The sequence below is a fragment of the Apaloderma vittatum genome, unplaced genomic scaffold (assembly GCF_000703405.1).
Source record: "Apaloderma vittatum isolate BGI_N311 unplaced genomic scaffold, ASM70340v1 scaffold12785, whole genome shotgun sequence".
NCBI classification, from domain to species: Eukaryota; Metazoa; Chordata; class Aves; order Trogoniformes; family Trogonidae; genus Apaloderma; species Apaloderma vittatum.
The window spans coordinates 8893-36535 of NW_009716556.1; the positions used below are offsets into that span (position 1 = coordinate 8893).

A 27643-nucleotide genomic window follows, 5' to 3' on the forward strand; every position below is an offset into this window, starting at 1 on the left:
TCTATTCATAGTGTCTGTCTAAGGCTTGTAATGATCACTATCGTGCTGGTACAGGCATTGTCTGATTCTCCTCTGTGAGATAATATATGGAGCTGTGGTAGTAGTGGTGTAGACAAAGCTAATTTTCCTTCAGGATGTTACTCTCCTGGAAAGGAAAGCCTGTTTGTTCCCATTACCAGTACACATGCTGTCTGACTTCTGCAAGCGTACCAAGGCATCAGAAGGCACAGGATCAATGCAAAAAGAGCAAGGAGTATCTGTACAGTGGTGCCACAATGCTGTACCTCCCAGCATCACTCTCGTGCAAAGTTAGATCCTTAAGACAGTAAATCAGTAAGAACTACCTAGACTGGTTAAATTACATACATTGTTTAGAGAGAACAGTTCACAACTATCAGTTCCTTATCACTGAGAAACTAGGAACATCAAAATCTACAACAGTTTACTTCAAATTTGAAAAAATATTTCTCAAAAAGTTGACAAAAGTGCCTGGCTTTTAGTCAGCATAAAGCCACAGAACAAATTTTAAAGTAATTTAGACCATGTAGTTTTACTGTAAATGATGTAACATTGTTTGGCAGTAGTTTTATGATTATATCCCACACAGTGTCAAATTCAGCTCCTGCACCTGGTACTTAGTGAAGTTGATATCAAATTGTAATTTACATTGTTAGGAAAGCTATTAAAAATACTGTACCTTACATTTAATCTTACTACTGAGAAATAGCTGCTGGACAGCACACAAATTGCTACTGATACTGTTTGGTTTTTTTTAAAAAGGTTAATAAAATACAAGCAAGGTAGAAAATAGGATTAAAAGCATTGTTTCAGGTAGAAGTTTTTTTCTGAATTGGGAGGAGAGATTAAGAAACCAGAAAAACACACTGCACTTATGTGCACCCTCCTGTATAAAGAGAAACATACAAAGTGGGGAAACTGGTGGTGTACTGGGATAGTACAATAAAGTCTCTGATGCTGTAAACTTGAATTCCTAATTTTATCAAAACAGGGGAAATGAGCCTGGTTTCATTTTTGAGTCCCCATGGGTTACACTTGCAGACTACCCCACGGTTTGGCACAGTACACTTTTAAGAGGCAGTCTCTGCTGAAGGGATGCCAGGACTGGAAAATGAGGCATAAAACACGTCAAGACCAGGTGCAGTTGGAGAGTGTGAGCAGTGGCCTACAACCTACTTGGAATTAGCCAATACTGCTAGTCTGGTACTTTCATGACTATTAACAGTTTTGCTACTTGCAAAATCAGGCTGATCCGAGTAAAGTTGCCTATAGTTTACTAGAGCTAATTAAGCCAGTACCAGAGGCTGTGCAGACTGGGATTTCTAACTTAGAACTACTCTGATTTAGCTCAAGCTGATTCCTAGCAGGTGTAAACTCACCCAAACCAAGAATATCTTCAGGAGTTTGTGGCTAGCATAACTAAAACAGTTTCCTTAATGGAGTTAAGTGTAAGCATTGACTTATAACTCTTCTCTTTTTAACATGGGGAATTTGTAATGTAAGAGGAAATAACACTAAAATTAAACAGGAAGTAGGCAAAAGAAACTAAGTATCAGTTAAAACTCACGGGGTCTCACTGTTCTCCCAGCAACACAATCCCTTCTGAATTTAAATCCCTATAAAGGTGCCCAGTCTCGTTACGGACACGATTCTCAGCTTTTCATTATTTTTGTTAAGGTTACAGCAGCTGGGTAGGTCAGGTCATAAGGATAAGATGGCAGAGGGGAGCCCCACATTTAAGAGCTGCACTGGAGAGAACACATGACTTAGATGGTGAGACCCCTGTTGAAGTCTGTGAGTGTTTAACAAACGGAACATTGTGTCTCACAGACAGAAACAAACCCTCTGCTCCTTGGAAGTGGTTACCTAAGGCCCGGCGTCACAGTTCTATTTTCTACTCTAGCTAGTCATGCTATACCTTCCCTTTAAGTGGACCAATTCCTTCAGAAAACTGTTAGATTATCCTGCCTTATCAATCATAACACGGTTCTACACTTTCTCCCCCAAAATGTCACTTACGTTTATTTTAACTCTATATCTAGCATGCATTTTACAAGCTATTTCCCCATTATTCTTTCTAGCTAAGGCAGAGTGTTGGCTCTGGTGTTACCAATGGTACTACAGGAATCTATTTGCTCTACTGTAACATACATATCATCCCATGCCATAATTCAGAACTGCCCCGCATATGGGAAAGAAAGAAAAGACATTACAAGGGAACTATATTTCTTCTTAAGGGAATAAGTTGCACTTAGAAAGCTAAAGGCCCAATTCTGGAGTCATTATTCAGACAAAACGCTTCATAATTTCAGTGGGAACACAGTTGCAGTAAGGGTAGAACTGAGTTCCTAAAGTCTTAATTCCGAATCTTTTAAGTATCCTTAAATTGGACAGGAAGATACTGGTCTGCTAATTGAATAGTTTTTGTTTGTTTTAAGGTCTATCTGTAATGACAGAAGGGTTTGCCAGTCCCAGAATGCCTTGCTTTGGCTGGTATCTGATTTTTGAACTCACTTCCATTCTGATATTCCCCATGGTACCTTACTGACTATTTTATCTCAGAGTGGCATGCAGTGCGGGCGCATGCTACTGATGCAAGCACGCTACGACAACTTTAACAGGCTAAAAAAAGAAAAAAAAGCTTTAGCTTCTCAGTTATACAAAGAAATTATGCAAAAAAACATTGAGCTGCACTAACTCACAGACTAATTACAAACTAAATTGTGCTATATATTAGTATAAAAACATGTTTTAGTAAGAATGGCACTGGTTCAGAAGGAATTAGGACTTCCATCTTGGTTCCGTTCAGTCCACAGTGAAAGCATCGTAGTACAGGCCTGTTGCCTCGGCAACTTGTGACTGTGGCATTTGGCCACAGCCACTTCCATGTCTTCCCTTTTTATATCTGCCATCGTTGGTACATTCTGTGATTGGCCTGGGTCAGGTCTGGTCTTCTTTCCTAACATGGCACCAGAATAGTTCATTCTTATCCTCTGATATTTTCTTAATATTGTTAACGTTTCCCTCTCCTGATCTCTCAAAGCTGGTCAGTTTTAGGGGTCATCTTCTCCTGTTGACACCATGAGACGCATTGCTACTGGTAGGTGGTCTGTCAAGCCTGCTAACTGGGTAATAAAGCTGAACTCTTCCACTTCCTGCAAAAGGAAAACAAAAGCAAGAGAGAAGGAATTGGAAAATTCATCTGTTATATATAACGTGTGCCAGAACTCAGCTTTTATGCCTCTTTTTAGTTTACTTTGAACTACCTACTCTATTAGATGTATGGGACCAATCGACTTGACTGGGCTAATGGTAAACTGTGTGCCACACAAGGTGACACTGTGGTGCAGTTGGTGAGGTGAACCATTTACATGATACACAGTTGATCTAGTCTGGATGAAACCTGTTATACCTTTCCTTTCCATTTACAGTAACATTTCTGTTGTTCCAGACAGACTTGCTTGGCCAGTACTTTGAGAATTGCTTGCAGGAAGCACAGATGTTTCAGTTCTCTTTATTCTGCCAGTATGAACCTTGTCAAAGATCTAATCTGGGTCAAGGCTATTCAAATACTGGTTTTGTTGCTATTTGTGCAAAATGTGAGATGGGTTTACCCTGCAGATGCACCGTGGGCATTTGTGTATCTGAAACAGGAAGCTTTAAAAGAAATTAGCTGCTAAGCTGCTGCATCCACAGAGGGCATGCAGAGCACAGGCAGGGTGAGGCATCATGCACTAGCTCTATTGCTCGCTCTTCTGCAGCATCTGCAATGGGGTGCGGTAAACAGGTGTGAACTAGCTTCTCATTTTCACCATGGAATTCTGTATAAGGCAAGGTCCTACACCAGGAAGCAGACAGTGCACTACAAGTTCTCATTCTGGTTAGCCCATGTCAACTTCTGCCTGTCTATCACAGACTTGTAACTTAGGGAGGTCCTCATAGGCAAAATAAAAGAACATCCAGACCTTCTTGAAAAGATTAAAAAATATTCAGACTGCTGACATGAAAAGTGGAAACAAGGCTTTTTGTTTGTTTGTTTGTTTTGAAGAGCAGCATTATCTACCAGTGTTGTGTTGCTACCAGAATCCTTTAACTCATATTTATGTAATAGGTTTACAAACTTTGTACTTGCATGCAAAAGTAGAAAATAGTAAAGTAGCAGGTTCTCCTTGGAGTATGAATTCCAACCCAAGTGGAACAGGCTGCTGTGCCATCCAGACAAGTTCTTTCTGCAAATTATGGCTCTTTTTGCCAACTCTGAAACTCACCACTTTCCATTCCAGGTAGAGGCCTTCTTCCGTATAGAGCATGTAGTCAATCCTCCTCCCGTTTCCCTTCAATGATGCCTTCCTCCCCTTTTGACTGGAACTGTGGTTCTTGCTGGTGGGATAGACTAAGTATCCTTTCCTTCCTTCTTCACTTTCCAGCACCCTGTTTCATTAAAAAACAAAGCAAATGTTTGCTTTTTCTGTCCATTGGTGTATTATGCTAGATTCTCTCCAAATCCCTGGTAACAGTAGTGCCTATCCAAAAGGACTTGTGTTAGTATGCAGACAATTAATATTGAGTATGGTCACAGCTGTTTTGCATGATAACTGTGCGTGCAGCGAGGGACAGATTAGGTTGTGGTTTTGCTACCTGGCTCAAAACACAAACAAACTACTTTCAAAACCACTTCCTTGAAAATGATTTTCCTTTACTTACCTGCCAAAACCTGAGCTCAAGGTTCTGTGATTTCCCTTGTAAGAGTTGATTACGCCATTAAGCTACATCATCAACTGTCGCAGGAGAAACACTGAGCCATGAACTTGGGTCCTAGCAGGTACAAAGCCTTTAATTTCACCTTGGAAAAAAATAAGATACTTTTGATCACGCAGTTTTTAAGACTTGACTTTGGATGGGTCTTATGGGGTTGGGTTTAAGAATTTTTGAATGCATGCACGTGAGAGTACAGAATGAAAGAAAAAAAACGAGACAAACACCAGACTCTCGTGACATGTTTTAACGTTTAAGATTCAAATGATTTGTGTGTCAAATTGTGTCTCTTAGGAAGGATCCAAATGGTGTCAGAGGGGACACAGCAGTTACTACAGCAGTTACTGCAAGTTTGCATCAGTTGTTACATAGGAGAAGAACTTTATGTGCCTTGAAAATATAACAGTAACAAAATTCTGGCCATATAGTTACTTAATCAGAAAGTTTCTTAACCTTCTGCACTTAGGGAGGTATACGAGGTTCTCGGAGTTTATCGTAATCAGTTTATGAAAGTAAGCTTCCTCTTACGTATTATTCAGTTTTAGACTCTCATCTAATAATTTGTGTTAAATTAGCTTACTCTCTGCACCTCATTTGCAAGCTGCTTCTCCAAAGAGCTACTGAAATTCTTTTTCTAGGTTCAAGAAAGCAAGCTCTTTGATAGGACTGACCTCTTTCAAAAATTGTATTTATATTTGGCAAAGCTAATTAAGTAACAAAGTAGAAGAAACTGCTGATGAGTGCTGCACTACTACTGCAGAAAAATCTTATTTGCATTAATTTAAAAGATGAATTTGTGTTAGCTTCAATAATGTCTTTTTAAAAGTCTGTGAATGCTGGGTATTCACTTAACCTGCACAACTGCTCGCGGAAGGGAAATGTTAATTTCAAATATATGAGGAAAATGAATTGTACATATGCATGCATCTGCTTCTGACTAAAACTTGCTCCACTTTATATGCAATCATGTGCTGTTTGTCTCTACAGGAAGTAGACCTAAGTACTGGACACCTGGCTGTGCTGTGCTAACAGTTAAATGTTAACAATTCAAGTGAACATAACTAATTGCGACTGAGTTGCCCAACTGAACCTGAATTTTGTCAGAATAATTGTCTTAATTCATAGGACACAAAGAAAGAGATGATAAAAAGCAGTCAGAACTTTATTTTTTCCTTGAAAGGTTTTCAGTCCCAAATAACTCTGAATTTTGTGTGAACATTCTGCCACACAGCTGTTTGGCTGATTAGCACTGACTAGATGCAATGAATTAACAGTGTATGCAAGGCAGACGTAACAAAAACCTTACTCCCTCATCATAAAGCTCGAGGGACCATCTCTCATTCAGGTGAGAAGCACCCGAAGAATTAAGGAAAGCTTGTTCTTACTGGTGTTGCCGCTTGGCGCCCAGAATTGTGAGCCACTGTCCAGTTGCGAAGACTGGGAAAATCTGAATTTAAATCTCATTTCTGGGCTGTGCTGTAATGTGCTCTCCCTCAGGGTTTAGAGATGAAACCAGGCTTGTTCTAGTGCTTTGCTTCACAAGCATCTCTGTGAGATCACATTTTTGTGTGTGTGTGTTTCATGAAGCTTTTCTGAGCCGAAGCTTTTGCATCTTCTAGTACTGTGGCAGGGCCCAGATTACTGCATCCAGCTTATTAATAGTTCTATAATTATAAATGACTTGGTCATTATTTGTACCAAGTATGTTCTTCCAGTCTGATGTTTTACATAAGATATTTAAGAGCTAGCTGTTTTGCTGCTTTTGTGGCCTAATTAGTCTAGTAATGTGTACTTCTTAATTTTATTTATAAACTAGAGAAGAGTGCTGATGAAGAAATAATTCTCTGGAGAGCTTATATTGCCAATTTAAATGTCTTTTAAATGTCTGTAATGCTTGATCGAGGTTTATTATTGAAAAATTTGAGAATGGATCAATTCTAGGCTGTACCCTGTTTTGCTGTGTATATGAATGATACTTGTTAGCTAGACAGCGCTGCACAGCTGCTGTGCTGAGATTTAAATGTCTTTTAAAGTCCATTAATGGCTTTCAATTTTACTGTACTTAATGGCAATTTTTATGTTTACCAGTGCCTTGCAGAGACAGGACAGGCTGTCTCGGCCTCTTGACATGATGGTTTCTCTAATATATAAAAACCATCTACATAATGTACACATGCAGATCCCTGCAAATCTACATTAAAAGCTAGTGGAAATTCCAATCTAATAGAAGGGGGTTTTCATCAGTTTAAGAGAATTATAATGTATTGCACAGTTGTTAGGCAAAGAGTCTTAATGTGTATCTTGTTACCAACTCTCAATAATATTTTCCAATTAGTTCATACTGAGGTGCTGTACTTACACATAGGTACCAGAATTAATACTCTTAAATCTTTTATTGATTGCTTGATGGCTTTTTATCTATCAGTCATGTATTTGTGAGAGTAACTTAATTGTTGAATACAAGCAACTCTTCAGGGTATAAAACAAAATACGCCAAAAGGTGTGGTGTTGGGTGATACGGTTTAGTGGTGAACTTGTAGTGTAGGGTTAATGGTGGGACTCAATGATCCTAAGGGTCTTTTCCAACCTGAGTTGTTCTGTGATTCTATGTAAAGTAATTTTGTCACAGACTGTCTCAAAAGGATGCTTGAAAACACAGGGTGGGGTTTTTTTTAATTTATTTTATTTTAAATTTAAAGAGCTCCAAGGCTGCTCTTGGAACCATGAAATAGAATGTTACACCCACATAGAGATTGGCACTTGGAAACTTGATTGTGGGGCCAAATTACCTTACTTTGCTTTCCAGAAATCCCTTTCTCATGTACCAAATTCACATTTTTACCATGTGAACAGAAACGCCTGAAAATTTTGCAGGCACTTGAATACATGCATTACTTGCTGTAAAAAAAATCCTGGTTTTGAAAATAAACTAACCCCAGAACTTATGTCTAGAACTCAATTTCTTTGTTCCGAACTGATAAAAAAGAAGACATTCAACAAAATGTCCATCTATACCATGCAGTATACTGTACTGCCAACATAAACTGTTCCTGTGTAATGTAGCATTTCCAATACGTGTTAACCAAAGCATCTGCAAAGACTCATTAATTCTAATAACTTGACCTCTTTAGCGTATTTTGGTAATGAAGAGCTGGAACATATTTTATAGTTAGCCATGATAAGAACCTATTTAGCACATTAAACTAGCCTTCAAGGTGGAGAAGGTGCAAAAAGGATTATCACATTCATTAAGTGCTGCTCTAAATGTACAAAGGTTATTATTTTTCTATTCACTGGCCTATTATTTAATGAAAAATGCAGGCATACAAGAAATTTGTTTTAAGACTTCTGCAAATTAAGTTTTTTTTATTGCTCCTAAGTCCACTAGCTCAAACCAAAGACACCTGTTTCACAATATCAAACACTCCTTAAAAGTAATGCTGCACTAATCTCACTGATAGATATTAAGCCATAGTCCTAGTTATGTCTGATGCACTATTTATTTCCTGAACTTTCTTTTTTAGATATATCAAATTCTGCAAGCTTTCTAGAGTATGTAACTAGTTGTTGGGTTAGAGATGGTGTGTTAAACTTCATGGATTTTTGAGGAAAAGTAAATCTCCTTTTGTTGCTGTCCTTTCCAGTGCCGTGACCATGGAACTGGCTGCCTGCAGAAGGACTTTCAGGAAGCTGTCCATGGAACTTTTCTGGAACTGCTCGGAGTTTCCTGTCCTATGGGCTTGTCCAGGTAGGACATGAAATGTTAAATAGCAAGCAATGAACTGGCTTTTTAAGGAACTGTCTAAAGCATATGGTAGGATTAGGATTTGCATACTTCTGTAGGTTATCTGGAGTGCACACTTCATCATCATATAACCCTTCTGGATCCAACAAGGTACCTGTGAACAGAAAGGGAGATGTGAGTGTCCCCGTCAACCTCCTGTGATGTGCCTCTAGGGAAGCTTCTGGGGGCAGGGGTGCAAGCAGACAGCATCCCAGTCGGGGAGACTGAAAGTGCTTCGTGTTCACTTGTCTCCAGACCTCCCTACTGCCTGCCACCTTTCAAAACATTGCCTCTACCCTTCCAGTTTCTCAGCCCCAAGGTCTGGGGTTTTTTTAATTTTCTGCTACAACAGAGTAAAGCCACATTATTAAACAGTTCCACGTTCTTCCCTTTAGTATCTTCACAGTTATAATTGCTTCTCTAGAGAAAGTCTAATTCCTGACCTAAAACTTCACCGGGTTCAGCCGAGTTTCACCAGGTGTAAATATCTGAGAGTTCTGTGAAGTCTTTTCTAAGATGAACTCTAAAAGTTCATAATAATGTTGAATTGCTTTGTTACATCCTTACAGTATTTATAGAGTACCAAATGGAACATTCTGATCAAAAGCTGCAGGCTTTCACTGCATGCAGCAAGTACAGAAACAATAATTTGGCTTCCCACCTGCCCAAGCAATCAAGAGATTATCTTAAAAAGTAGAATAGGTGTGGGAAGGCATTCAAGTAGCTTGATGCATAAGTTCTAGGATGTAGACTGAAGCTTGAGATCTCTGGTTCTTAATTATATTTCAAAAAGATGCTGTTAAGGTTCATAAAATACACATTAAATATGTACAAGGGGTATTTCTGTAGTCTCCACCAAATTCTTACTGTCAGTTAGCTCAACTACTCACTGCTTCTAGTCGTCATGTGAGTGACAGACAAGTGAGTGTTCATACACCAAAAGCTAAATCTCTTACCGATCGCCCATGGTTTATCCTCCCCCGGACCAATTCGACATGGGTCTTTGTAGTGTGTAAACAGAGAATGCTGTTGCTCCAGCTTGTCCTCTGCAGGGAAAGAAAAAGGCCAAGAAAAGACCCATCAGCTACTTGTTGTGAACCTGTCAACAACTGTGTGTCCTGCCACAAGAGAAAAGGCAATCCTCCTTCCTGCTGGGTATACATATACATGGGGCTGACTTGGATCAGTTCAGTTAGCTTTACTGCACAGTGATACCTTGTCTTGAGCAGAAGTTACAACAGATGCTTGCTAATAACAGTGCTTTCTTACAAACTCTTTGTATGAAAGACATTTTTGGAAGTCTCTAGCTGTGAATTCAAGTGAAGGTTTTCCAACGTATTTCCTTACCCTACCATTGACACGGCATTGCTTACACTGGTACAAAACTTGTGCTGAGATAGATCACACAACAGAATCAGACTTACTTCACAAACACAGTGTAAATGGCTGTTTGTGGGTGTATACACACATCTTGGTAAATTTGAAGATAAAATCTTGTGCTTGCTTCAGAAGAATTCTGTGACTGACTGTTTTCCAAGCTACAACAGGTAAGAGGAAGGACAGGCAATTGACAATTTGCTTGTGATATTATCTATAATCTCCAAAACTTTAAATTGTGGACTGTGTATCTTAGAATGCAGCTGGCACACTGTAAGAATCACGTTAGCTCTTGTGTAAAATGCTGTTCTTGCAAAGTGAAGAAGCTGACCACAAACATGGAGTACAGCAGTACTGTGTTCAGAGCTATGGGCACTTTTGCCATTTTGTGATCAGGTCATTAAGAGAGCTGACTGTCCGGCAGCTTCTGCATCCACGGCAGCTGATAGGTCAGACTGCATCTTTCTAGCCTCCCTCCACCAGCTCTTGATCTCAAGAATATCCTGGTAATTGCAGGGAGATCGAATTTGCCACGTACCCTGGAGTAGTGGTGGAGGATAGGAGGACTGACCCTCCCTAAGACTTGCCAAGTATGCAATGCAAAGAATTGCTCTTTCTATGTGAGCAGCCAATTGCTTTGTTTAATGTTTATGGAAAAATAAAAGATGAAATCAGTGCAATTGTTAATTTCTTCAAGTTTTCCCCTTGTATATCATACATCTACAAAACTTCCCGTGGTTAATTTGCAACTGTGGCACTGACAGTGACAAAGTCTCAGCTGATAAGTCAAACTTAACCCATCCGACTGGAAGGCTTTTTATCTTATGATAAAAGTTTTAGAAATGTAATACTTTTATACAAGTTAGTCCAAAACAACCTGACAGTAAGTGACTTTCTAATCATGTTCCCACTAAGAGTGAATTCACTGTCTGTTGTCATAATGTTCTGTAAAGCTGCAGGGGGAAACTGCGTTGTGGAAAACATGTCATAAGCATAAGGTCACTCATGGACCTGGAGATCTTTGAAAACTGTACTGTCAATATATCTCAGAATAGAAGGTTGATATTCACTGAAACATTCATTACTTGCTGTTATCAGTCTGTGGGGTGGGAAAGAATACAGAAAATCATACAGAGTTACAGAAAGCTGATTACTGCTTAAAACAGTAATTAGTCTCAAGATGTTAAATTCCCTGTAATGCTCACATATGTCCCTAAAACAACGAGTAATATAAAAATGGAGGAGAAAATGTTAAAACGTTGCATTAATTTTGCTTAGTGCATAAGGAAAGAAAGCAATCTAAAAACAAAATAAAAAACCAACCAGCTTAATTTCAGTTTCTAGGCTGAGTGAAGTTTAAAGGGGCGTGGGATGTAAATAGGTGGCAGAGAAAGCAAAAATAAAATGGATTTTTAGAATATACTTTTTCATCCTCTTTAAGTAGCAGTTGCAATGTTTACAACTATTATTTGCAAAAACAAATAGTTGTTTTTACCTTTTCTTTTAAAAGACAAGTTAGAGCAGCATTAATTATACCCTGTGCTGCTCGTGCAAGACCTTGGTTGGAGTGCCAGCACTTCTTGGGTAGAGAATACTGACCATATGTTCTGCCTCACTCTGTCTCTCTCCTCCTGCTGCACAGCCCCGCTCACTTCCAATCTGGCTCTGACTGGGCAGTCTCCCCTTTGATATGCACAGACTGCTTATTTCCTTGAGGGACACCTTTGCCTGCAGGCCACTCCGGCCATCCAACAGCATTGCCAGGGCAACAGTCCAGTCGCAGCAGATGTGCCCACTTGTATCCCTCAGTTTCCATCTCCCTTCATCAGGGCTGCTGCAAGTGCCTCCTCAGCTGCTCCGCATAGCAGCTTGGCTAGCTGAAGACCTGCTACAGTCCACATTTCTTCCTTCCTTCCCTAAAACCACTACTGCTACCAGTATATTTTATCCTAATACTTGTTTGTTTAAGTGCAGTATTCTGTAGCCATTACCACTTACTGTTCACCTCCCCGGTGCATAACTGACTTGTCTACCGCTCAGAGTACTCGCCAGCACCTTGCCAGGACCATTTGGAATTTACTTTGGATCATATACTTGTGACTGCTTTATTTTTTGTACATATGAGCTAGAAACAAACAACAGAAGGGCTGTGTTTTGGACTGACGATCCTTTCTACCAATCAAATGTTTCTCCAATTAATCATGAGATTAGGGAACACTGGTTATTTTTGAGATCTGATAATGCTTGCTTTTTGTTTCTTAAAATTGTTTTTGGTATGGTTTTTGCTCTCAGCCTCAGTTATCTAGGCTGCTTAGGAAAAGCACAGAATTCACACTAGATGCTGTTCACAAAGTCACTTGTTAACCCACAAACTCTGGTTTGAATTGCTGAGTCCCACTTTGAATGCTGCAGCCTGAGCTCACTCGTACACTGCACGTCTCCCTGGTAACACAGTGCAGACAGAATCCCCCTGTGTACCTGCCCTGTGCTCTTTGTAGCTCTGTACTTTCGTTTGGGCCCAGCAGGCTTAGTGGCCATCATGTAAAGCCAGCAAGGAGCTGTGCTGGCTGCCTGAGCTGTACCAAGCGAGAAGGCAGAGAAGATACACAAACATAATGCTCTGCATTTTATGTTGGCAATTTAACTTAGCAGAGCACAATATTTATGTTTGAAAACATTTTATGTCTCTGTAAACTCGCTGCCCATGAATTATGGTTTTGTGGAGTTCTTCTTCTAGTATCCTCCATGTCCAAGTTTAGAAAAAAAATTAAAAATTCGTTAAAGCCAGAAGTATACAGCATTAGTTTATTTTTTCCAAGACTGATTCAGTGATTTTTAGTTCTCTTTGCAGCATTAATCTCCTATGTCTGTGTATATGCACTATCAAATTATTTTTAAACTACATGAACTTAATACTTGTTCTCCACAAAAATCCCGTAACAGATACACGTCTTTCATTAGTAAGTAAAATTCTAGGACAATAGGTCTCTACCTAATTCAAGTAAAGCTAAACCACACTATTGCCACTACCAGTCACATTATTGCCCTTTGTGCCTTAAAAAACCATCATGCTTAATAACTCAGCAGAGCTCATAAGTGTGAGCTACTCCCCTTGGCTCATCTCAGGGCTAGTACCTATTTTAGACCTATCTGTAGCAACTAAGTCTTTCCTTGCAAAAGCCACTCACAACTTAGTATACTGCTATAACACACGGGAATCAAGAACTCTCTTATTCCTTTTTGGAACAGGTAGACCCTAGGAAAAAGAAAACCATGTCTTACCAGAGGAGCAGTTATCAAAGTTGAGATCTCCACAGATGACGTCAAAAGCCACCAGCTCCTCTGGATTGGCTGTACTGGAGGAGGAGGTAGATTTTCTGAATTCAGACAGCCAATCTTGAAGCATATCCAGTTGCTCACATCGAACACTAGTGTCTCCTGTAGCAAACAAATAACCAAAATAAGAAATAAAACCTCCTTTTAGCCTGTTACTCAGCCACATCTTCATTGCTAAGCTATTGCCAGACATCTTGAAAAAAAGGGTGAAGGATACAAAAAAAAGTGCTGTGGTACATAGTGCTTAGCCCATTATGAAGTTCATTATGAACCACACTTTTCAGTTATTTGAATATCTTCTTCTGGAATCAATCATATTAAGCATGTCCGAAATACGAAAAGACGGCATCTGTGCTGCAGGCGACCAGACAAAATGATGACGTTTCTAGCTGCAGGAGGAGAATGATCTGATGCTCTGCCTTTCTAATCAGGAGTTCAGAGTTAAAAGCCTACTTCAGATAAAACTGGACCGCTTGTTCTGGGGTAAACCACTTGACCTTTGCTTGCTTTCTAATTTTTAAACCTGAAAAATTTAACTTTCAAGTTCTATTAATAAATATATATCAGTTGCAAATTCAACTTACTCATATCTCTACTTGTCCACCCGAGGAAGGGTTCTATTTATGTTCAGGTAAGAAGGCCTAAACTGGAAATTTTTGTATTTTTCTTTCCATAATTTTAAAGGTATGTGTAGATACAGGTTTAGGAAGGCAGTACTTCAGAAATAAAGAACAAGACCCGTCACACCAGGCTACATGTGCTGAGGATGTGCGCTTATTTTACAGGAATGTTATAAAAGGGCTGAGAATGATTAGTTGCCAAATAGTTTTTGGTTGTGAAACCATCTGACACACGAGACACCTCTGTAATTATAGCAACTATTCACACTTAATTTCAAGCACATTAGGTGACATAAAGTCTAAGAAAAAATTAATTGCTGGCTCTCTTAAAATGATTACAGCAAAGGCTTGATGTAGGGAAAAACACATTCTAGAAACAATTGTTCACTGCATTGTTTTTCCTTCTGTTTTCACTGTACCTATAGTTAACAGTTACAATATTGCTTGTTTCAGACTTGAAATATCAGAACAACATTACTTTTCTTCAAAATAAGATTTGTTTTCAAATGTCACAATTGGAAGGAAGAGCAGCAAACTCAAAGTGACTTATATTGACTACAATTTTCTTTTAACCTGATATACTACATTGTGCTAGCTATTAGAAAGGTGTAAAACACAATTAGAAACTCAGTTGCCTATGTCCAAAGGCTGCTTTCAGTGGCCACTATGGATATGGTGAGTATTTGAGTCTACATCCTCACTTGTCCCAACTGCAGCTGTCACCAGCACTTGTTATAGACTTCAAAAACATGAACTCCGCAGCACGCTGTGACTGCGTTAGCACAGAGACACACCTGAGGCCTTAAGACCTCACTTTCCTATCACTATTAACCTGTGAAGGGCTGGATTTTCAAGAACATCTGGGTTTGGATATGATGCTAAAAGAACAGATAAATACAAACTGAATCAGAAATGTTCGACCAAGCATGATTTGATACAATCTTAAATAATTAAAAGAAATATTGATAAGAACATGATCAGGAAAAGAGAGAACATTAAGTAGGTTCTGACACACGCTCCTCTCTTCAGACTAGTAATTCCGACAGCAAACAATGTAATTTTTTTCTTCCACTCCTGTTATTCCCAACAAATCTTTACCAGTTTGGCTGTAATATAAAAGCAGGTACAAGTGCTTCCTGACTCTATTCCCTAACCTACAGTCTCCAGTTACTTGTCCCTCAAGTTCTTATAGGACACACACAGCTTGACACAAATCCAGACCACGTGTTCTTGGGAAAACCCCATGCTACACCCCCCCCCTCCCCCGAAAGCTGTACAGTGAAGATGTAGCTAGACAAAAGCACGAGAAATAGGTCACGTGGAATAAATACAGCCTGGAGCAGGTGACACTAACCACAAAAGGTGTGCGTGAGTAGCAGATACATTCTGCTTAACTAAAGATACAGACAATATTACAGATTCACAGAAAGCACAAGCTTGAGAGGGACTTCTGGAGATCATCTAGTCCACCCCTTCTGTTCAAGCAAGGTCACCTACAGCAGGTTGCTCAGGACCATGTCCAGTCATGCTTTGAATCTCTCTATGGTTGGACTCCATAACCTCTGAGTAACCTGTTCCAGTGCAGTAAAAAACATTTTCCATTGTTTAAACAGAAGGTTTTGCATTTTGATTTGTGCTTATTGCCTCTTGTCCTGTCGCTGGGCACCATCTTCCTTACCCCCTCTCCTGAAGCTGAACAGTCCAGCTTGCTCACTCCGGGTGAAGCTTATTCAAATTCATGGACTGTTGTCCTTCTGTGACATCTGAATCTTTCTATCCTAGCTCATCTCCTTAGGCCTGTGCTTTCTTCTGGCCTTTGTTTCCTCATGGCATTTCTTGACAGGAATATGGTAACTGGTCTTGCTCCCCACAAAGTCAAAGTCATAATGATATAAATTGCTTAACTGTTCAGCTTTTACATCTCTGAATTGTCAAGTTGTTTTGTTGTGTTTTTTTTTCATTTTCTGTAAATTATCCATCTAGCATGGCTTCACTAGGATGCATGACAACATAATGTGGCATTACTACATAGGTGTAAAACTCAGGCAGCAACCAGCACAGACCAGTGTAAAGAACACAGCAAACCCACTTAACTGAAACTCGCAAAAGTAAAATTTTCCAAAACAGAAAACTTTTGAGGCAAACAAAAGACAGACAAGCACAAACATGTTAGCAGGATATTGTGAGAGGTGTCTGGTAACATGCATTGCTATTATTTAAAAAAGCATTACATACATAGGGATATACAATCTCCTGCAGTCAGAACACTGAGCCTTTGCAGCAGCACTGTACACCGCATTACAGCAAAAGAGTAGCCTGGGAACTCCAGAAAGAGATGACTTTCGTTTCTTTTTTAGAAACCTATGACAATCTGGCATCTCTGATTATCCCCACTAGAGGTCATAGATGTAATTGCACTTCAGTACACTCCGTGGAGCTGTGCAATGAAGTGAGCAACATTTCCATAACAAAAGACAGGGTCCTTTAATATGACTTGAATATCACTGTTTCCTGAGATTACTGTTAAACTAATGGTGTCCAGCTTACTGCAGCTACACTACAGGTTCAGAAACTGCTGCTGAAATGAAATAACATCTGTAAATATTAATAGAAGAGAACTAGATAGTAACTCTCAACACTAACATTCAACAACTAGCCTTCAGCTCTATCAAACATTCAGATAGAATCACTAATCTGATTGACTGCCACCAGTGATTAACCAGAGAATACAGGTTTGTGCTAATTGCTCTGTGCTCTCTTCCTTGGTAACTGGCCTGGAAAAATGCAAATACTTGTGTTGTGACTGATTCCTGCAGTCAGCATTTCTGAATTCTTAGCAAGTTTCCTTCAGCTTCAAACTTTGTGGAGGGATACAAGAGTAGTGTGGGAAACCTCAGCCAGCACAGCACAGATAAATACTTCACCTTTGTTTATTACAGGATAATCACACTTGCCCTTTCCATTAATTTTGGAAATGCTTAACTGAAATCTGGGCTCTAGTTAGAACTGCAGGTGTACGTACTGTACGCTGAGGAAGACCGTTTTGTCTTACTATGAAAGATGTTAAGGAGCACTGTGGTGGTTGGACAAAGCAGCTGACAGGCCCAGTCAGAGAAAGTTAAAAGATCCAGTAGAGGGTTTTAAAAACAGAGTCCTCAGCTTTGGTAAGTGCTATGGGATGTATTGGTAGTGAACCTGGGGAAAATAAGCAAAAAAAGCTTGTAAAGCCCAGTCAAAAGTAAGGATTCTTTCCAAGTCTCAACCAAAGGCTTCAGTTTAGCCCTAAAACATGCTGTGTCACACGTGACTGTGTGACAGATTAAGCAGACCCCTGCACTTGCAACACTTAATCCAGTATAGGCTGAGAAAACTGAATAAAATGAAACAGAGACAAACTACCCCAAAAGCCAAAGCAACAGCAAAACCACACCCTTTTATTCTGCTGTTACTTCTCAGCTAGGTTAGGCCCCTAGTCAAGAGCAACACCTACGGCAGCCTACAGGCGCAAGGGCAGGCTGCCACGGCGTAGGTGCACCAGCTCTGCTATTTCAGAAACATACGTGGAATTGCTGCCTAAGGATGCTCACGTTACTCCTGATTGCACGGCCAGAACTTCAAACACTGGGGGATCTCTCAATCCTCAGCTGAGTTCTGCTTAAACTATGTGTAGGCTTGTGGAACCTGAAGCTTGTGCTAGAGGAGCGTGAGTTGCCAGTACCTGTGCTGCTGATGACTAGATTCACGATGAAGGCAAAATAGGGACATGAACGAGGTTGTGAGATAGCGTCCAGCATGCGACAGCATCGACCTGGGCTGGAACAGCTTGGGGCGTACTCTGTTTCAGTGGCTTGGTGGAGTGGCTGAAAGGCATGACTCAAAGAAACCTGGGAGGTGGCTGGATTCTAGGCACCAAAACCTGTTCAGAACATTAATCACTGACTAATTGAAACACATAAAAGAACCGTGGAAACTTAACAGCCCCTTGGAAAATAATTACATTCAAGTCTAATTAAAGCATCCCTTCATTTGTCACTGAAATGCAGTTATTTCCACCGTGGAAATGCAGAGCTGCTTCATAGCACCATTCGGTAACAGGTAGAGAACTGAGGGGATAAGCTACATGTAATTCTGAAGTTTTATTGAAAAAGGTGAATGTCAGGCCTGTAAAAATAGTAATTTCTCCAAACAGAGTTGAGCCAGTACATCTTTTGAAAAAAGCATTAGTTCATCCCTGACCATAAGCAGTTGGATCCCTTCATTTTATACTCACGTAAGTATCAGAACTGTCAAGTCTAAGTTTATATAGCCTAGAAGAGAAGCCAAATTACACTCGGCCATGTGTGACAAGATGATTTAAATGGCTGACCTTTTAAACAGCGCTTGCTTTTATAGATGCCGCATCTTTACATCGTTGAACTGCTTTTTTGGATAATTTTTTAAATGTGTGAAATGTTATGAATCAGATGATACAAATCAGAAAGCAGAGCTCTGCCAAACTTATGAACTTCAGTTTTCCATTTCATTACATAAACTAATATGATATATCAAAGGACAGTTAGACTCTTAAATTACAGTCTGCTCTATCTGAAGGTAGTTTGAACCAGATAAGCCTAAATATACGAAGCAAGAATGTAAGCAGGGAAATGAAAGGCTGCGTTTTACCCTTGAATAGGCTTTAGACCGACTTTGAAAACAGAACATTACTTCCCCATTCTTCTTCCCTCTCCCCTCTTCCTCTTTAATATTTTAGGAATTTCAAAATGCGGTTATCAAGGACTAACTGAGAATACATGGCTAGGTAGTAAAAAGGGAAAGGACTAAAAATGGAGGTTTTTAACCTAAGCTAGAACAGCAACAAATTTCAGCCCCACAACAGCAGTCTCACAGGACATTACCATAATTCCAGAGTTAAAAATAGAAAACCAGAGAAGGATGTTACATTGTTAAAATGTAGCTGAAAAATTCATGACTCTTCTTTAGAACTATCAAGTCTCTCTAATGTACTTCAGGGACCAGCAGTTCTGTTCCCAAGCCTGTCTCTCTGCAGCTGCAGCACTGACGAAATAGAACGAGTGCCAGCACCCTGCCTGGGTTAACCTACCCAGGCTGCGGCGCATCAGTTCACAGTTCTACCATGTATAATACATCACTGTCTGCAGCATCCACGCTGTCTGCGAGCAGTCTGGGAGGGCTGTGTCATGCTCTCCAGCTCTCGGGAGCACAAGAATCACAGCTGCATCAAGTAAAACTAAGAACTACCCACCCCTCTGGCTAAACTGAATTCTGATCTTACACAAAGTAAAGGTTTGTAGGTTTGGCCTTTATTTTATTACTACACCTCATCTAATTATAGAACTATAGTTTTGATGCAAAAGATAGGAGAGATACATGGAAAATTTTCCACAGGCATCTCCAAGAAGTTCCTAACTTCTCCTTGTTTTCTGGACTTGGGTTGTAAAATGGAGGTAAGGTCACACATCTACCTCAGTCTTGTTTCTGAATATTAATGTTAAAAGGAGAGCTAGGTGTTGAGATATCAGCATATAAAAAGGTCATAAAAGGGTCATAAGATGGTTGAGGAGGAACAGGCTCCACCCCAAACCTGCCAGACCTACACTGAATTCCAGTCTAGTTATGGAAAAAAGTGGAATCCCCATATCTCAGACACAAAAACCTGCTAGTAAAGAACATCTCATTCATTTTAAGGATAATTCATTGCAAAATAAAAAAAAAATGCCTTCCACACTCTGCTAAGGGTTTTTGCATTGTATTTATCTTTAACAACCTTAGGAAATTAAGGACACACAGCATGCTGTGTCAAACGGAACTTCTTTTAAACATGACCAAGAGGATTTTTCAATGAATGTATCAACTTGCTAGCCATTTATGAATGAAATTTGCAGGTCAAAAATAGAGAATTTGGTCTATTCCAACTGCTAATTTCTGATGGAAAAATCTGTCCCAGCTTCTATCTTCTGATGATCCCTTAGTTATGTACAAAGACATTTTAGTTTATATGCTGATATTCATAGTTAAATGCTGATTAGTGATGACAGTAATGTATTTGCTAAAATAACGGAGTAAAGAGAAGAAAAGCTCTCAAGGGATATTTTTTGTTTGTGTACTATAATACTTAAATACTCTTGAGACTGAAAATGTGAATGTTTGGGACAGACTTGTCTATCTTTCTTTCTTCACTATTTCACTGCTACTGGCAGCACACGCTGCACTTTATCAGAAATACGGGAGGAGCAAATCTCACTACTTTGGTACAGGAATACCACCACAGGCCTAGAAATAGTGAAAACCCAAGATATGCAAATTAGGACAGTACCTGCAATAGCTTGCAAGTGAGTGCAGGAAATGTATCCCACAATTCTTTGGTCCTGAGGTGTACTTCCCACTTGCACCTGGAATGAAAGGAAGAAATGAAAAAGTGATTAATGGGAAAGCTCCATACAACTCAGAGAACTCTACTTCCAACCCTGGCCCTGCAGCCTTTGTTCAAGGCATTGGCTTTTTCTACCACTCGTTCCATCTAGCTCTGTTTTGAAAACGCACACACGAAAACATTCAAATCAAAATTCCATATGATTTGAGGAACAAGATTTGGACTGAGGCAGGAAACTAGTTTGAGCATATGGTTACTCTCTTGACAATTAATGTGACAACACTGCATGGACTACTAAAGAAAAACCCATGGAAGAAAGTTATAGTCAGGGCTTGGAATTCAAAACCACAGATGACTCTCCTTCACAAAGCGAGGCTCAGATTTCACCTGGCAGCTCTAAGTAACAAGCAGAGCTGTGTTTCATACTGACACACTTTTGTCAGCTTGGTTGGTTTTTTTTTGTTTTCCAGCTATCCAAGAACCACCTGATTCATTTTATAACTGCAGTAAGCGAATTTAGAAGTCATTTGTACTCAGCAATGTCTTCTTAATTTCCAGTTTTTGTTCAGCTAGATGAGTATATAATAAACAACTTGCATTATTCTCTCATCAGTCTGTTCAGTCCTTTTATAGACAGTTTTTCAAGTGAATATTGATGGTGATCTCCCTACTGTTCCCAAACGGTTAACCTACTTCAGGCAGGGTAAGGCAGAGGAAGACAAGGAAAATACTGCGCAATCACTGATGGATCTAGCCCTACGCCAGAGGACTCTCCTGAACTCAGACAATGGTAGCAGAGTCTAAAGGAAATGCCGATCCACTGGATGGCTCGTAGTGACTCCTGAAGGAGCGTTGCTAGGCAGACCTTCTTCCTCCCTCGGGCTGCCTTGGTCTGAGTCTGTCACAATGTCACAGCTGAATTAGGAGCAGCGTTCTCTCTAATTTTTTTATGCAACATATGCCATGCCAATAGAAAAGAGGAAAACTACTAGTTTATAGCCTCTGCTATTTAGGGCCAGCAGGTGTATGAGTTGTGTTTTCCAAACTTAACTCAAAATTAGATTTTCTCTTCAGCATTGAAACTATATATTGTAAAATCTCTACTAATTTACAAATTTGCAGTGTTTCCCGCTGCAGAGAAGCATGCGTGTCATATGTCTTTGCCATCTACTGTAACCTCACTGAACAGAAAATACTGCACATAAAGTTTCCTGCCTGACAGCAAGAATGTGCTGCTTATAATCCTCTTATTGACTAAAGCAGATAGAATAATTTTCAGTGTTTCTATCCAAAAAGCATAAAAGATTTAAGTCTAAAAGCTGAACATCCAAACATAAATTATAGTCAGTTGAGAAAAAGAAGTCAACTCAAATTGGCTTTAGAATTTCCTGTGCAGCCTTAGCGGAGTGCCTGAGAAGGCCTCGTCCTCATCAACCAATTTATGCATAGGATCACGCTCATTTCCATTAATCATAAATAAATATGTATTGTGCGGTGTCCCTGAGTGCCCACATCTATCCTGAAAGGGACTGAGGATCTTGACAAGAAATGGCCTAGAGGAAAGACTGACTGCCGCTATACGCTGGTGGGTGAGTGCAGCAGAGGCCCCTCGGGGTTGGAACCGCAGAGGGACAGTGCCCCAGGGCTCTGCGCTTGGTAGGAACAACGGCTGCTTTACACTCCCTCTGAGTAGGAAAGGAAAGGAAATTTCATAAACACTTTGCTAATTAAAGTGGGGGAAGGCTCAAAAGCAGGAGCTGAAGACATTAACATAATTAGAATTTCCCTGGGAAGTGCCAGCACAGAAGTACATCCAAAGCAGCTTTTCTCTCAGATTGCACATTTTCCTCAACTTTTTTGATTTTGGGGGTTGAGGGTTTTTTTTGAATGGCAGTATTGATGTAAAACACCAAGCAGAGTCATTTTGAATATAGTCATCATGGAGGGAAAGATTTGTGACAACTACCAGGAGACAAAATAAATAGCCCTGAAAGCTCCCAGTCAATTCCCAGCTACAGTAGAAGCACTAATTTATTAAATATAGTCTGAAATAAAATAGCAAGGAAAAAAATCTAATTATTCAGTCTAATTTGTTATTTCACGGATGGACTATGGGATGTGCAAATAGGAAGACTACTTGACCTCTGGAATATTACAAACCCTATAATTTTGCATAAAAACATTCCTTTGTGTGGCCAAATACTGTAGCTACTTTTACACTGTTCCATTTTTGAGGATGTATGATATTGTGGTGAGCGGCCTGAGCAGCTACGTGGCAGTCCCGCAGAAAGACAACACTGAGAGTTCATTTCAGCCTGCAACGTGGATCTTGGCAGAAAGGTTCCACTTCCACCAAACCAAGTCAGTGCTTCACAAATAGAACATACTTTTTTTGCTGCATGATACAGAAGAAACTTCTAAATTCACAAAGAAAATAAATGTAAGCAAATTAGTCAGAATGGCTCCTTCAGCATAAGCCTGACTTAAGTTCACCTCAACTGTTGTAGATTTGTAGGTCTGTATCAATAACACGTTCATTGAATTACCCTTCTGTAAGGAACTATTTCAGAAACTGCTTTCCAGAAACCATTGTACAGTCTTAATTGAGTCATAGACCACTATCCTATGTCTATGGAAATTCATAGGAAAGCAGTAGTTAAATATATTTCTACGTTCCAAGTATTTTAAAATAGGATAATTATTACAAAAGGAAAAAGTTGTATGTGATGTCCTGTTGAACTCTGATATTACCTAGAGGCAAAATTAAAACTGAGAGAACATATTTGTAGTTATTTTGCAGAGAAAAAGTAATATTTTTCATTATTATGCCAAAATACGAAAAATTCATTGCAATTCTCAATATTTTGCAAGGTTAAGTCAAGCATTTGGAAGCTAGGAGTGGATTCTACCCCTACCGCAGAACATCACATTTTGTTAGCTGTCGGGGTATAAAAAGCTTATTACAGATGAGAGGGGGTTTTTCCCATAAAGGGAAAAGCCTACTAAGGCTGTGTTTGGAATTCGAAGTGCCAGTTTCTTCTGCTGCATATTTATATTTGTCCCTTGCCTGTGAATTAAATAAATAAGTGCAAAACTGACAGCTCTGAATTTTTATTTTCAGTCAGAGTACTGACTGTGTCAAGTACACAAAAGAACTTAACATCAAGTACTTTTTTATTAAAAGATTTCCTCTCTGTGCCATAGCACATTCGTACGATCTGTTGGAGAGACCACGCCGACACTGTGCTGTACTATGCAAAATTCTGTCTATCCCTATAATTGTGTATCAAAAGCTTGTCCTGTATGGACTAAGGAGTAGTACGTCCTCCAGTTAAGACTGCTGTCAGGTAATAAATAGTGCTCATGAAAGAAATCAAGCCTAAGATATCAAGGCTATGTTAAGAAAAAAAAAATTCCTAAATAAATTCCTAAATAAAAAATTCCTAAATAAAGCAGACAGTTTCTTAAATGTGTACCTTCCAATATGAAAGGTATGAATACATACAGGTCCAAGTGTCTCTTCCTTCATGGGAAGCAAATCTAGGTGTGCAAACCAGAAGAGAGGTAAAATTTTGGCCTACTCCTGCAAGAAGAGCTCCAGCATTTATCACTCCCACAATCTACATGCATCTATTAAACCCAAAACTGGGAAAGGTAAATAATCTGAATGCAATGTGAAGAATCCTTCGGGGAGACAGGAGGATGCTCCAGAGAAGAGCTCTAGTTTCAGCAATTACAGTTTAATCACATCTTGGACTGTAAATGAGCAAACCCACAAAGGTGTCAATTTTGCCACTGGAATACCTGTGTAGTACTGATTCCTGCATTCTTCTTTTGAAGAGGGTTTGTCTCCAAAGTATATAGCTCTTCTGGAAACAAATTTACAGTCATGATAAGAACCAAGCTAATAATGTTCATATTGTGAAGAAAAACTAGCCAGGCTGAGAAGCACACCTGCATGCTCTGTGGGAAAAACAACCACCTCTCTCCTTCAAAACAAAAGCATGAACAACACATTTGTAAATACACTCTAAGCAGAGGCCTCCAGTTACTGTTTGTCTTAGAAATAGAACACCTCAGAGAGAGATTAAGACCAGGGCACAGAAACAGACTTTGCAGTAGATGTGACAGTGACTTTACTCCCACAGAAATAAACATTGTACTATATCATACTATATGTAGCCAGCATTGGTTAAGTTCACGGGAAGCTCCATGGAAAATACAGGAGCACGAGATTCAACCGAATTCCTGCAGATGAAGAAGCTGTAAGTGCACAAGTAGCGATGCCTCCACACCCGGTCATGGTTCAAACCTCCCGGATTTGATGCTCTGAGACTGGCGGGTATCAATACCTCCCAACTTCAGCTACTGTGCGAATACCATCATAGGCATCCTATGAAATGAGCAAACAACAGAGTGAGGAAGAGAAAAGAAAGAAGTTTCTCTTCCAGGGCAACTTTTCCATCATCTCCCAAACAGTATCAACCAAGAAACTAACTGGAATACCCAGTCAAACTGTGTGCCAAAGTCCTTATTCCCATTATTGTCAAGAGATGATGCCAAGGAAAACTTGCAACTACTCACACGCACAACTGAAACATTCCTGCCCCACAGAGATTACTTCGATTAGCCAGGAAAGCTGTGGTTTATTCCTGTACTTTGTGTTCTTTATAGTAGTTTTTTGGTTAGTTTAGACATAGTGTAAAAAGAACTGTCTTATTTTTAGGACTTTAACAGCTCTGCCTTTGCCTTCAGGGAAATATAACAGCTTCTAAAAAAGATGCATTAGTTAAATTACTAATTTATTATTATAAATATATTATTTAGGTATATTAAACAAATCAAAGAAGTTTAAAATGTTATAGAGGTCAGCTCAAAATTCTGTTTGGTGCTCTGCAATTCTTTCTAGCCACATTTGAGCTTGATTATTTCAGAATCCTATTTTTTGCCACCCACCACATAAAAAATACTGTTCCACAAACTCAGAGAATTAGTTATTTGTAACGTATTTGTAACATTAAGCTTATATGTGAGGTAAAGTGGCTGTAAACTGTAAAATGGTGCTATGAATCAAGGTCTCTTCCTCTTCTGAAGAGGATAAAGCCCCCAACTTACATACCTGTATTTCATTCTGCCTAACAGTTTTGATAAAGGAGAAAAAAGCTGTGATTAATAACATTAATTATCTCAAAGTGAACAAACATGGTACAGTGCCATAGTAGGGTCTTTTTTTTTCTTTTTAAAGAAGTCTCAGACGGTTTATTGGACTCTGTCCAATTCCTGCATTAACATTTCATAGCAGAAACTGAACATGTGGAAAATGTTACCCTCCTGACTTAAATGGCACAGCTTTAAAGTTATCAAAACAAGTTTATGAACAGCACAAGACATTTCTTTTAAACATCTTGGGATAACTGTAGATACTGGACAACTGATCAAGGACAAGAAAATCTAACCACTGAAATCTCTATATGATCTTTTACCAGGGGCAGAAAACAGCCATTGCCTTTTTTCAGTGTAATCCTTAGGAGAAAAAAGCTTCCCCTCAGTGTACTGTGCAACTGTGTAGCCGAATTTGCCCTTTCCCTCTCAGCCACAACACACACAGATTGGCAAGGGACAGTAAAAACACCTTAACTGCCCGAGCAGAATGTATCTGCATCAGTAATATTGAAACGGAGAATCACAGAGGTTAATTCAGGGAACCCTCATTTTATCATACAAAGCAGGAACCTCGAGAGTAGCAAACAGTAAAAACTGTGCTTCAAAGCAGTTTTGCAATCAGAGTTACTGCTCCTTCTGCCATCTGCTACCACCATATCAGCTCTTTTGAAAGCAAGTTTAGCTTTGCACATGAAGCAAAGGTTGCTAGGTTTCCTTTAAGCAATGAATAATAACATGTTCTCTGCACAATTACTGTACTTCCTGAGAACAGCATTAATTTTCAGAGAATTTGAAAAGTAAATCTGTTAATAAGCTTAGGAATTAATATTAATTAAACACAAGTTCTTTTAGACATTTAGCAAAACCTACAAGACTTTTTCCTTTTGATTCTTTTTGATTCAGTTTGAATACTATTAGCTGTTCAAACTACCCCCATCAGACTGCAGTTTTGCTTTTGCTCTATGTTCACATGCTGTGTTTTCAGCAAGAATTCTTATCTTTGCTAAAATTCTCTCTCTGGCAGTTGCCAAACACCAGAACAATTTCTTACTAAGAATGGTAGAAAGAACAGCCTTCTATGCCACATAGTTCCATATCTCCCGGTCTCAGTTGGAGTAAAACCACTCCAAAACTTTTCCTCAGCTAATAACCATTTTGAGAACAGTGACACTTTCGTTCACCTCCCTACTCTGAGTATACACATACATGTCTTGTGTCGCGTAGATTTATGTTACAGTTCTAGGTCTTTTAATTTACGAGTAAGAGAGTCAAAATGTGTCAGAGGAAGTGACATCTTTTGTTAGATGATGCAGCTGGAGAAATATGGACAAGCTCTCCACCACTTCATTAACTCCTCAGGTCAAGCTAAGGATGGTTTCTGGTTTTATTACACCGCTTTCCAAAGCTTACACAGCATCCCTGAAAGACAGTTTAACTAAGGCTACATCCTGCTTCTATCTAAAGATGCATGTTGACATTTTGAAACCTAGTAAATTACAAACAGGTGATGCATTACACAGTTTCTGCTCAGCGCTCACTGATACCTTTTAAACTTGATTTGACTCCAAGATCATCACCCAATTTCTGAAAGGGACATGTACTTTAAGACTCTCTTTTCTTTAAGTTCATCAAAACCAATTAAATTGAATTAAAATTATGTACGTGTCAAACCAACAGAGCAACCGAGAGCGCTGCAGTCCGCAACATGTTATATACAGTTACATACAATCGCCAGCAAAGGGCAGCATCTGTGTCGGTCCCGCTTCCCTCCTCTACCTGTAGCGGAGTAGCAGTAAGAGACAACTCGAGTTATAAACCTACAAAGCAGACTCAAGGGTTCTTTTCTTAGGCATTTTAAATTAATGTGAAATGCAATGCTAGAACAGAGAGTCACGGCAGAGTCTCCCCAGGGCCTAGACTGTCAGAGTATGAAAATGGATGGGCTGATTTATATATTTGCTAACTTCTCCTCTGAGTCTTCAGCAGTAACTAGGAACAGTGGTTTAACACTTCAAACATGAAGCTGTCACTTAGATGCAAGTGACATTTCCCCCTTCTTATATGCTATTTTTTTCTGTGACTGTGTCCCTCTTACATCCCAATGAGACCCTCAGATTGCAGACAGAAACACTGCTAGAGTTTGAAGATATCGAAGTGCTGAACATAAATTAGTCCTCCAGTTATGCAGGAAAAGGGCTT

General features: G+C 39.5%; 1 protein-coding gene across 1 annotated transcript in view; it reads right to left on the reverse strand.

Moving 5' to 3' along the window:
- Window positions 1–2371: 2371 nt before the first annotated feature.
- The window catches only part of SMPD3 (sphingomyelin phosphodiesterase 3, neutral membrane (neutral sphingomyelinase II)), a 29873-nt gene continuing 4601 nt past the window's right edge, over window positions 2372–27643 (reverse strand). Inside the window, exons 2-7 of the mRNA XM_009869581.1 lie at window positions 20225–20300; window positions 13217–13372; window positions 9514–9603; window positions 8609–8672; window positions 4287–4449; window positions 2372–3173 (exon numbers count right to left, since the gene is read on the reverse strand). Of these exons, the coding sequence (XP_009867883.1) occupies window positions 3072–3173; window positions 4287–4449; window positions 8609–8672; window positions 9514–9603; window positions 13217–13372; window positions 20225–20300 (651 nt within the window). The 3' untranslated portion in view covers window positions 2372–3071. The remainder of the gene's footprint in view (window positions 3174–4286; window positions 4450–8608; window positions 8673–9513; window positions 9604–13216; window positions 13373–20224; window positions 20301–27643) is intronic.